A 12,714-nucleotide genomic window follows, 5' to 3' on the forward strand; every position below is an offset into this window, starting at 1 on the left:
GCGGCTGCAGGCGGCGGCGGCGAGAGGAGAGGCGAGGCGACGAGACATGCAGCCGCGGTGCCGGCGCTGGGCGCTGTTCCTCCTGTCCTGGCTGCTGCAGGTAGGAGCTCCCGGCCCGGCCCGGCCCCGCCTTGGCTGGGGCTGTCCCCGCTCCCCTGCGCAGGTCCTGTCCCCTTCTCCGGAGAGGGGCGACAAATCTTGCTGTGGGCAAGGGGGGAGTGAGAGGAGAAACCCCCCTGGAGAAGCAGCCTGTGAGCGGGGAGCATGCTGTGAGGAGCTGAGTTTGTGGGCTCTCAGCCAGGCGTGCAGGCTGCTGTGCAGCCGGGAGCCCATGGAGGATGCTGGTGGTCACTGGTGGGTGGCCGAACACCGTCCCCACTAGCTGGCGGAGAGGAACAAAGAGCTGAAAGGATCATATAAGCAGCAGGATCTTTGAAAAATGAGGGTTGCCTGGCACCTCAGGAGAGCGTCTCGTCCAAGCTCCCTGCTCCAAGCAGGACCGTTCTCAGCTAGATCATCCCAGCCAGGGCTTTGTCTATTGGGGGTTCAAAACCTCTGAGGATGGAGATCCCATGGCCTGGGGGTGGGGGGCACTGGGTCGGGATTGCCCATTGATGTTTACAAATGGGTCCTGGTATGAAAAAAAGGTTGAGAACTGCTGCTGTAGGCCACTCCCTTGTCTTGAGGTTGGTTAGCTCCCTGGCCAGGCAGGCATTCAGCACTGCTCAGCTTTGCCCTCATGGGAGTACTCAGGTTCCAGGTACAATTGGGCTCAGAGATGTCTCCCTCTCTCTTTCTCTCTTGTTTTTATTTGGACTGGTGCCCTTTTGCTGATGAAATGTATTATATAGCAAGGGGCAGTTGGCAATATTGCCTTGGAGTGACCCAGAAAAGTTAAGACTGCTAGTATTTCAACTTCCAACAAGGCCTTGATCACTGTTGTAAATAGGAGGGGTGGAGTGTGTGGGGTGGGGTGGGGAGTTGGGGGGAGGGTGGATTTTGATCCCTCTGAAAAATTCCTTTACGTCATGTCAAGACTTCAACAGAGCTGGGAAACTGACTTATTTTTTTAGGATTGAGATCCACATGCCTTTGACAGAGGTGTGGAGGGAAATAAATAAATAAAAAAAAAGGACAGCTGTTGTCCTTCTTATTTCTTGTCCTAATTTTGGGTTTGAATTCAGTGCATTTAAAAGTGTGGGATTAATAATGCTGACATAAACCAGACATGGTGCAGGCAGGTGGCCATGTTTAAGTTTCCCTTTCACAGCTTTGCCAATGCTTTTCAGCCACTCTTTTATCAATTGGACACTTGGCAGTACAGTTTATGTCATTGATTTAGAAACGCTCACGTGGTTTTCTTAAACGTGTCTTTTTGAATGCCTGCCCCTTGACTGCTGAAAGCTTTGGAAATGCAGAGAACCATATTGTTTCCACACTGGACTGGTTTAGGGAAAAATACAGTTGTTTATTTTTTAAAAAGGAAAATAAAATTATTTAACTGGAAATCTAACACCATCCACAAAATTGGGTAATGTTTCAAGTAACAGATGTGTTTAGAAACTTGTCCTTTGTCAATTTATACCACCCACTTACATAAAACGACGCTAGTATGTTGCTCATTCTGCCGTCTATAATTCCATGAAAAAGTCAACACCACTAATAGTATAAATGGATGTAACACCTCAAAAGTTGATTCAATTGTGCCTTGATAGACCAGCTGTAAATCTGGCCCAGTACTTTCCATGATTGCTACTTTATGCTGTTGAAACTGGCCATTAAATAAAGGCAGAATAGCAATTAAAGGAAATGGGCAGTGAGATAACCTCAGAAGAAATCTTGTTATGAGAAAATGTGGATGATATTGTCTGTGTAAAATCTATTTGATTAAGGATCTTTTGGCTGTGGTACACGTTCTCCAGGCACACCAAATCTTTTTCCTAGTAGAAATAAATTGCATAAATCCTCTTTGGAAGTGCCCTATACTCATTTTATTTAAGGTTATATACTGATTTATTTTTTAAAAACCTAGTGTGTTTGCCTTACCATCTGGATTTGTTGTTTTGTAAAGCACTTGAGATGTGTTTATAGATTAGGCAGCGTGTGTGTACAGAGTATGAGAAATTATTTTTAGAAGCAAAGTGTACAAAAAATGCCCGACATTAAGAAATAGGGAGTGTATCTGATAATGGATTTTTATTTTGTGTGTGTGTATATATGTATATGTATATATAGCATTCTGACTGGTGCTTTTGTGAGAGCAAATTTTGGAATCAATTGTAAGGTGTGCTGTTGTCCATATTGATGAGAGTGTGAAATGGGGTTACAACAAGATTATTGTACCCTCTTTTCATTTAATATTTAAAATAGTGTGAGTTTTGTCATAGATTTTTCATTTAGCTTTTTTCAAGATGCTTTGGGCATTACCCAAATAGGAAAAAAATATAGTAAAAATATTACTTAGAATTGTTTGCCTTCAAAGTACTTTACAAGCAATAACTGATTTTTTTTTTGTTTTTTTTTTATTTACTTAAATAGCACAAAATTCACCGGGAAACATTCATATATAAGTATGTTGTTATAAAACAATAAGTTTAGGCAAGCCAAAATAATACAACACATTTACAGGTCAGTGTATATCAAATTCTGCCTTGATCATGAGACTTCTTAAATGTCTTTGAATGACTTTCAGAGTTAATGCTAGTTCTTAATTATGTGGTGGTTATAAACTAAGATAAGTGACCTGCCCAAGATTACAGAGAGCATCAGTATTGGCAAACGCACGGAATTCTTGAGTCATTACTATATCCTGGACTTTGACTCTTTCTTTAGAGGGGGTTGATGTATATTTAATCATAGAGACATCACTGAGAGCAACAATGGAAGAAATGGGGAATCAATTCTGAGGTTTTCCTTTTAGATGGTGGCTTTCTGCTATAACCAGAAAGATGCTAATCATTCTTCGCTCACCATGACAAGAGAAAACCTAAACCAACCAACAAACACTTTGACCTAAGCAGACCTCCTGAAGTGCCAGAAACTCCATAATCTTTCCTAGTGACTTTATTATTGTCATGCATTTAATGTGGAAGGCACTTAAATATTACAGTGGTGGATGGAAGTAGAAAACCTAGATGTGAGAGGTAATTCTGGCTCCCTCAGGAAGGAAATGAAAAATCTATATGGAACAATATTCTTTTTTCAAATTAACCCAGTTAATGGGAGCAGAATTTCTTGTTTCTCTGGACTCCCCACCCCTCCTTTTTTTCCCCACAGGGTGCAGATATTTGGCAAATCAGTACTGGTATGCTATAACATAAAGGCCATCAGAGCCTTTATGTAACCATGTTTGTGCCTGGTAAAATCTTTGGCTTCTAGACCAGGCCTTCAATTTGTTTTGCCTTTATCCTGATGGCTGATAGTCACCACTATGGAAGGACGGGAAGTGGGAAGATTTCTCTGTCAGTTTGATGTTGGCAGGTGTTGACTTATGTTCTCTTTATTTGTTTCTTTACAGTAGTGTATGAGTGATGTGGTAGCCTTGAGAGTCCCCTAATTATGTGAGAGACAAAGATTTCTTAGGGTGATATCTTTTATTGGGCCAACTGTGTAATTGGAAATCACATTATCCCAACTATGCAGTTGGCCCAGTAGAAAATATTGCCCTAAGAAATCCTTGGCTCTCACCTTTGTTCTTTTAGGCATGTAGAGACCTTTCAGCCCTGGATGTCTACATATTTTAAGTATGATTTTAGTAATGAGTCCCCATCTGTAAGACAAATTTCCCGTGCTAAAATTAGGCCTTCTGCCAGGCAGGTACCCCAGTATTTGCTTGTGTGTTATCTACTTGCTATCCACTTTACAGGTTTTGAAATCCTCTATAGGTAAGACTGAATGGCCTTGGGGTGTACTTTTGCTGGAGGCTGGTGCTATGGTTACAGTGCTACGAAGAGAAGGTGATCTACCTCTAGCGAGAGTTTTGCATGAGTGAGAGTACAATTCTCAATTTGACTGATAGTATGCCATGTAGCCTCAGCTGTCTAATGCATTAAGTAATTTAAATTGCCTCGTCTTTTGGATGGTCAACATGAGATCCCAGGGCCAAATTGTTAAAGGTTTTTAGGCATTTGTTTTAGGTAAGATACCTTTTTAACAAAATGTTTCCCCTGCTCTCCTTCTCCAAGCCTTCTTAACACAGGTGCTCAGTACTTACAGATCCCACTGTGGTTTGCTGAAGATGTGGGTTAAAATCTGGAAGTAAGTGTTTTATTCTTGCAATCCAAAACCAGAGAGTGCCAAAATTAGCAAGCATTTGGCAGGCCTGCATGCAAGGGTTGCCCTTTGTAAACAACATTTTTGTGCAGTTAAATATGTTGATAAGTGTGTCACAAAGCTAAATGAATTAATAGATTTCTAACATTTAGAGATGGTCAGAAACATTTTTGAATTTTATTTAAAGTGAAAACATTTTGCTGATGAAATTGCACATCTGTTCCTCTTGTCCTTAGAAATAACTTTTATTAATATTTATTGTATTTATAAAATGTTCTGTGGTAACAGCTTTCATCTGGCAATCAGTCATGCAAGGTGGTTTTGGGTTTTTTTATTTTTAAAGGCCAGTTTGCCAGGTATTTCTCATTTGTGTAATTGCTGTAGTTGTGGGATGTTTGTTTGTTGTTTTTTGATGGACTTGACTAGGACTCCAGGATGCAAGGCTAAAACTACTAGCTCAGGTTTTCTCTTTATCTGAGTAAGTATATTAACACAGGCATGTCATCTAGTCTAAAAAAAAATCCCTTTGCTGTATTTAGATCCAGATGGAGTTCAAAACCTGGCTTAGTTTTTATTTTTCTCCAGGCTGAAGTTTTCTTATTTTGAGGTTTATTAAATATGCTGGTTTTTCTTTCTGCCTGTGCATATTGTGCAGGTTGGCAGCTGCTCGTCACCAAGTCAGTAAGAGGCTGTTGGTATTGATGTGCTCTACTAATACCACTTAAATAAGAAGCTTTAGCTATGGTTGGCAGTGTATGAAAAAGAAATCATCTCATACCGAACCCGCTAAAAAGGACTGCTGGGAGCTTGTTTTCAATCCATTTGTCCTGCATGACATGGTTAACACCTTGCCTTCTGAGGGGGGCTGTGACTGCAGATGTGTCCACTGCCCCCCTTTTCAACCCATCTGTTAGTTTCTAGATGCTCAGGGGCTCAAGAATCTGAAATGATTGTCTGTGGCTCATTTCTCTCATCTGTTGGAAAGTAACTATTGCACCATAGGATGAAGGAAAGGAACAACTTAGCATGATTTATTGTTACATGATCCAGCCAGGGCTGCTGGGAACCGAATCTCCCCATGTATCCACAGCAGTAAGATCAGCTGAGAGTTGCACAGAAGGAGGACTGAGGTTATGCAGTAGGCTTCTTCTGTTATTGTTGGTGATGTCACTGTGGTCAAAATAACTGAGAAACAAAAAAGTATTTGCATGCTGGTAAGTGAGGCTGGGGAATGAGACACCGAACAGACACAACTGCTATGATTTTTTGTCTTTAGGTTGTTCTCTCTGTTACGTCACTCACTGAGTTAGTTGTGTTTATAACAATGCTAAAATTATTTAGCACTTTTGATAGTGGTTTTTACTTAAAAGGAAGTCGCACATATTCTGACTTCCTTCTGCTCTCACTATTTCCCACTTAGCTGTTGCAGGTGCCTGTATGCCTTTGCTTTACGCACAAATTTTGCACTTGCAGTTAAATTCTTATCAATTTTTAAACTGACTTGGTTAAAGTCAATTTAAAGGTTTTGTGGACATATTCACTTTGATTTTTCAATGGGCTTATTTTCATTTATTTTAAATCTATTAGGAACCAGTTTAAGGCAACAAAAATCTGGGTTTCCACCCAGGAATTGCTCTGGTTTATCTAAACCAGTTCAAATTTGTGTGCAGACAGGTCCTTTGTTTGCATGCGCCCATCCATTTAGTACTTGGATGTTCAATTTAGTACTTTGTATCTTAGTTTTCTTGCATCTCAGGGCCTTGTTACACGGTAATTTTGAGCAGCTCCTGGATCTCTTAACACCTGGATTGTCCACACATTAACACCTGCAACTAGTTTTAAGCACTTGTTAGGCAGCTCAAAATTACACCCCTCCAGGGCAAGATTATTTCTTATCTGTGTTACCCAGCTTGTGTTACACTAAAGTGTAGCCACTCTGGACTACACTTTAATGTAAACATCCTGCCCACGCCCACTGGCCAGGATCTGGCTCATTGCCCCCCCTCTCCCCAGCACTCCAGATCCCTGTTTACTGCTCCCCATCCCCTCCCCTTTCCCTTCTGCTTGCTTGTGGCTGCCTGCACTGTCCTGGTGGAGCAGGCAGGGGAGGGTTAACCTGCTTGTCCGGCTGAGCCACAGCTGCTGCTTTTTTGGCCCAGCTTAGCTAGGAGAAGAGCAGCGGCCAGGCTGGCAGGTTCACTGGGACAGCATGGGAAGCTGCAAGTAAGTTTGGGGGGGGGGGACGCAGAGGACAGGGGGAAATCCAGAATGGGCTCACAGTGTAAGGTGTAATAAGGCCCTTAGTTGAAGTGGCAGAGGTGTTGAATATTTAATACAAACACCCTTACTTCCAACTTCCTCAGACCTCAAGTTGAATATGCTGCATTTGAAAGGTAGTCTAAGTCCATCTCAACCCTGCATTTGGTCCAGTAGAAGATATTCCCCAGAGAAGTCTTTGTCTCTTTCTCCCAACTGGCTTTGGGGAGACAGCTTTAGAGTTAAATACTGTAGGTGATTACAAAAGTAGTTTACATAGAGGAAGACGTTTTTACTCAAAAAGACCTACATTTTAATAGTGGGAAACCCCTGTATTTTGACATGGAAAAATGAGGGAAGCATCATTCAAACTTTCCTATATCATAAAAAAGAGAGATGTAGCACCAATTCAGTATCTGTTTTCCAGTGGAAGTCCCCTTAAATAGAATTAACTTTTCCAGAGCGTGTGGTGATTTCCCACAGCACTTGACACAAGGTGTCTCAGTGCTGTAAAGCAGCAGTTCTCACCCCAGGTCTCACCTTCTCTCCCTGTTAGATTTCCCTTTCTGTTGAAAATGGGAAGAAGGGTTGTGGCTATACCTTACTTAAATGGAAGGAATACAATGGTGGTTACATTATGGGAATGGTCACAGTGCTTGAGACCAGCTAGTGCAGAGTGGGCAATTATTTTGGCTGGAGGGCCACTTAGGGAATTGTGGTGATCTGTTGCAGGCTGTTGTTCTCCCTCCCCCACCACAGCTCACCAGAACTGGCTAAGTGGCTCTGCCCTGCAGTTGGCCAGGGGGCTGAGATGGGGTCGCGAGTGGGTGGGGAGCAGTATCTGGGAGTGGGACAGGCAGGCAGGGTTGCCATCTGCTTTCTGCATGCCCCTGCAACAAGTGTCGGTTCTCCAGGTAGGGGCATGCAGGCAGCGGATCGTGGCTCTGCCCCAGGCCCCGCCCTGTGCTGTCAACTGCCACGCAATCCTGATCCTGGCTCTGGCCCTAGTCCCATCTGTCCCGCATCCAAACACCCTCCCATCTGTTCCTTCCTGCCCACTGACAACCCCATCCCATTTGTACAGCTGTGAGCCCTGCCTGTGCAGGGTCCCAGCCAGTCTCCATGGCATGTAGACCCTGCCTGTCCACTCCATCTGGCACCCCTGGTAGTGCATGCAGGGTGGATGGGCCAGGTTGCCTGGCCAGCAGGGCTGGGTCTGGCCGTGTCAGGAGCAACCCTGGCAGCAGCAGGAGGAAGCGAGTCTGGGTGTTGCACTGCCCCAGCTCCACTGCATGCGTGGAGGCGGTGGGACTGGCCATGTGCGCCATGGCCTGGGCTGCCCCCTGTGCCTGGGCCGGGCAGGGCTGAGGGGCCTGCCATGGGCTAGATAAAATCTCTTGATGGACTGGATTTGGCTCGCTGGCCAGATTTTGCCCACCCCGAGCTAGTTGCTAATTTTGGTCCTAATATAATTCTTTCCATAGTCCCAGGGGCCTGTTTTGGAGTCTAAATAGAAACATTGGCCACGTCCAGATGAGCACAGACTTTTGGTTCCTCGGGGAAGACTAGCAGCAGCACACTTTGTGCCACTGCTAGTTGTCCCTGGGGAAAACCTGTGCCATGCACCCTCTAGAACACAGCAGGTTACCCCAGGATAGGGGAGGCTGGGGCCAGCGACTGTGCTGGTCTTACCAACCTTACCTGGGGTCCTGGGCGCCAGGGAAGCTGCAGTTGCATTGCTTCTGCAGCTGGGAGCCTGGCTGATTTTGGGTGGTGTGTGGTGCCTCGACATGTGCCATGCTGCTTTTTTTCTGTGCAGATTTTTTTGGAAGGGGAACCCCTCTCACCCTGTGCTACAAGGTAGCAGCACAGGAAATGCTTGAATATGTGGTGGGTGCTGTCTGTGGCACCACATATCACATGGCTGCGTTTGTTTGTATGCAGCCTTTAAGTTTGAACAAGAAAAATTTGCACCAACTCCATAATTCTGAAGCAACTTTGTAAAGCTACAGAAAAAGCCCAAACCTCATAACAGCATTTTGCAGAGACCAGGGCTAACAGCCAATAAGGCTGCAGAACGTTGTAAGTCACAGGTGCTGTCTTTCTACAAATACTGTCTAAATAGCAGTCTCGTGCTTAAACTGAGTGGGGTCAGTAAACTGTTTATTGTTTGGTTTTTGACATGCTTCTCTGTATCACTCTTGCAATCTTGCAGATCACATGGATGATCAGTGATGCCAACCCTTTTCCAAAGTAGATTTCAAAACCTGAGTAAGAATTATCTTCTCAGCATTATGGCAGGAGAAACTGAGGTACAAAACACTCAAATGATTTGCCTACTCTCACGCTAAGCCCTTGGTAGTCAGTGATAGTACCCAAATACCCTAGCTCCTACTCCAGCAACTGGACTGCCTGCATTTTGGACTAGGAAGCTGATGTTAGGGAGGAGTTGATTAGGGCCTTGCATCAAAGGCTTAACCACAGTGGAAGCAGACATGTTTCATTAGTGCCGGAAAGCAGCAACTAAAGCATGCATTCACTGATGCAAATTAAAACCCTGCCCTCTGCTCCAGTCTAGCTTTCTGTAAGCAGCTCTTTCCTTCACCTAAAAAATAACTGCAGTTATGAATCTTGGCAGAAAGTAGGCTTGCTTGATTTGACAGCTTAAGTGTCCTCAGGAGTGGTCCCTGTTGATATGTTTCTGATGTGTATGTATATATGTATATGTTTCTAACCTATTTCCATGAAGAAAAAAGCACCTCTGACTCTTTGGGAGGAAATTCACAAAGTGCTGAGCAGTGATTTGCTTGCATTACTGCTTTGAATGTTAATGGACAGTGCACAGCTAAATTGCTTGCCCACCACTTTGAAAATGAATCCCTCACTCAGACCTTGTAAAGGAAATCAGGTAGATGCACGGGTCCCAATCCTGTACTCCTTCTTTGCCAAAGTCTTCCATGGAAGTAAAATGATTTTTCTTGTTTTCAGTTAGTACTGGGGCAGGAAGTTATTTCAGGTAGAAGGCTACTTACTGAGTTTTGGCAAGCCATCGAGGGCCACATGACAGGCAGCCAGGGGCAGATAAATATTAATTTTGTAAATTTTTTTAGGGGCCCCACGGGCCAGATAGAATGGCCTGGTGGGCTGCATTTTGCCCACCCCTGAATTAGTATGCTTTATGCCTGTGTGGGTGTATGAGTCCCAACCTATCTAAGCATTAGAATGGTAGTTAGAGTCTATCTGTACAATCAAAGGCCTTCTCCCACAGAACCCCTGTGGACATGACTGTAATAGAGGGGAAAAAATGAACAAAGTGGGGAGGGAATCAGATCATAGTGGAAGGTGCCAGTACAATGGATCTGGAGACTGAACGCTATCTACAGGAGAGGTATAGTATTGGTATTAGCACCACAAGCTTCTCCATCCTGCCCTGCCAACATGTATTAGCTCTGACCTGGCAGCAGCCACTCCTGAGCTGGAAAGTGTTTTATTAGGGCCTTGTCTCGCGTTATGCTTGAGATGTATTAACTGCACTTAAAGTGTGAGCATTTGCATGTTCAAGCAGCAAAATATGTGTTAGGTGCACTTGTATTGTAGCAAAGTTAGGACAGGAGGAGTATCTTCAGATCATGTTAAGTAGCACGTGTCATTCATTTGCTTCACATAGATAATATCAGCAATTTGTGGTTCCAACGCTGGGACCCACAATCTTCTGATTATCGTTCCCAGCCTTGGGCGTGCGTGGGAGACTCAAGCTGGCTGCCATGTGATCCTGGGGCTGAGACTCGCAGTCAGCTGATCAGCTGGTCCCTGGGGCTGAGACCAACAATCAGCTGGTTGTCAGTCCCAGTCCCAGGACTCCACCAGGGTCTCCAACCAGCTCCAGTCCTGGGGCACCAGCATAATCCACCTTCTCCTGGGCTCGGCTCCATGTGCCAGCACACACAGATCCAACTCAGAGAGAAGCATGCAGGCTGTAAGATCATAGTAAGCATTATCATGCAACCGCTCAGAACGTATTCTACCACACTGTGTTAAAAGTTAATGTTTACTGTGATCTAAATAAAACACGTGTTTAGTGACCTGCATGACGAGACCCTTATATATAGCTCACTGTCTTCTCAGGGTCTGATGACATTGCAGTACAAAGAACTGACTCCAATTCGTGTAAACTTACCCAGGCTTCTGCTTTGAACTAGCTAGCTTGGGTGCCAATACCAGCATAGCTGTTGTAGCACAGAAGATAGCTGCTTAGTACTCACGCAGGGTCCCTGGTAGGCTTGTGGAAACTGCACTGATGCTTGAGCTACCTTAGTCAGTCTGCGCCCAGGCATGCCCAGGCAGGGTGCGAGTTTAAAGCTAGTTCACATACGTCTGTGAGAGCTACAGTCGCATCTTGTAGCATAGATGTGTCTCTAGGCTGTCTCTTCAGCTTGCCGACAAGGTTGCCAATTGGTGCCAGTTCTGTTTAGATTGTTTTGCGATCTCCCCATTGACTGCTAAACTCCTTTCTGTATGGGGAAAGGAATGTCATATTGGCCAGCTTTACTCTGCAGACTGCTGTCAGCATAGCTGTGTCATTCAGAGATGTGAAGGAGTGGGATGTCTTACCAATGCCATTGTGTATGTAGAAGCCTCATAAACCTGCACTTTACTAGTACAGCTTGTTTCTCTTGTGTGAATGCAGCTGTACCACACTATAGGTACTCTGCTGGCATGGTACATCTTATTTGCTTTGCTGTTCTAGGATGCCTCTGAAAAACATTCCAAGTGTAGGATATCAGTACAGCTAATCAGGTACAGTGCTCTTAGGCTTGACGTGGGGTTTGCTGCCACCAGTAGTGATAAAGTCCGTTAGTGGTTTCCACCAGTGAGAATATTTCTGTTGCCAGTATAGTTTCTTTGAATGATGTAAACCAGAAGGGCAATAAGGCTCTCTTGGCATAATCTGCACCTACCCTAGCAGGTTGATTGGTATAGCAGTGTTGGTTCAGGGTGGATATCCCCTACCTGTTGATGTGGTTGTGTTGGTGAAAGTGAAGTGTGGACCTTGCTTGGGTCTATTTTTTTTAAAGAGGTTCTCTTGGGCATTGGCTACACACAAATTTGCCTAGTGTTTGAGGTTTCAGATGTTTGTACAGATGCAGACCCGTGCAGAAAAGGGAAGAAACTGGTTTATGGTAAATGCCTTTACATGAGGGATTGGACTGGTACACTTATTTCTGTAACAAATTGCATACCCTAACCAACCAGTTATGCTAAACAAATGTGCATGCTCTTTGGGGAGGCCTAAGTTTTTACTCGGAAGCCTCTTTCCGCAAATGTAAAGGTTGGTGGAGATGCCTATTCCCTTGTGGCTGGTGGCAATAAGAAAGCGTTATTCATTGGTGCACAGGATGATTCAATCAAGCATTTTATTGCATGTGTGTTCCTTTTGGGAAGCCAATTTGTTTGTCAGATAATCAGGCCCATACTAGGCTCATTGCTGGCCTTCCTTGTGTCTAAGTTCCCACCTAGCAGTTGTACTGTACTTAGTACAGCTCAGAGCCCGTGGATCAAAATACGAGTATCAGGCTTAATTCTTCGTTTCAGTGCACCTACGTAACTTGATTTTGATCAGGTTTCCTGGCTCTAACAGGTGTCAGAATTTGTTTTGGACCTTAGTATGTTGTTTTCAGTTAGATGTCTCACTCTTTCAATTGGGAACTTAGAGCTAAAAACAGAGTGAAGTCTGCCGTTGACTTATTGGGTGACTTTGGGCAAGACTGGCTGTCTCCTCATCTGTAAAATAGAGATAAAGATATTGTTAAGGGTTGGATTAAATATCCTGGAAACTGGGCTACTCTTTGTTTAAAATATCTTGGTTGAAACCATTCATCTCCTTTACATAATTAGTAGGGCTGTGCAAAGCTTCCGTTTGCAATTCTGTTCGGAGAAGATTCGGCCTGATTTGGAGAGCGAATCTCCGAATCCGAATCAAATTGCTAGAAGCTTAAAACTTTCTGAATCTATTTGGAAAAGCTTTGGAGGGCAGTCTTTATGGGGAAATTGAAACTTAGAAGAGGGGTAGGGGCAGGGGGAAGGAGTGGGGGAGGGGAAGGACTGACGTCTCTAGCTGGCCAGTGAGTGTGATTTGTTTCTGACTGCCCTTCCAATCACAGTGTCTGGGGGAGGGACATAGAAACA

The 12,714-nt window shown here is 44.3% G+C and overlaps 1 protein-coding gene across 1 annotated transcript in view; it reads left to right on the plus strand.

Annotated features, from left to right (window-relative positions):
• Positions 1-14: 14 nt before the first annotated feature.
• VOPP1 (vesicular, overexpressed in cancer, prosurvival protein 1) overlaps positions 15-12,714 on the plus strand; it is a 143,836-nt gene continuing 131,136 nt past the window's right edge. The window contains exon 1 of the mRNA XM_019509104.1: positions 15-100. Coding sequence (XP_019364649.1) covers positions 47-100 — 54 coding nt within the window. The 5' untranslated portion in view covers positions 15-46. The remainder of the gene's footprint in view (positions 101-12,714) is intronic.

Source organism: Gavialis gangeticus, unplaced genomic scaffold, assembly GCF_001723915.1.
Source record: "Gavialis gangeticus isolate Ggan-Ray unplaced genomic scaffold, GavGan_comp1, whole genome shotgun sequence".
Lineage (NCBI taxonomy): Eukaryota > Metazoa > Chordata > Crocodylia > Gavialidae > Gavialis > Gavialis gangeticus.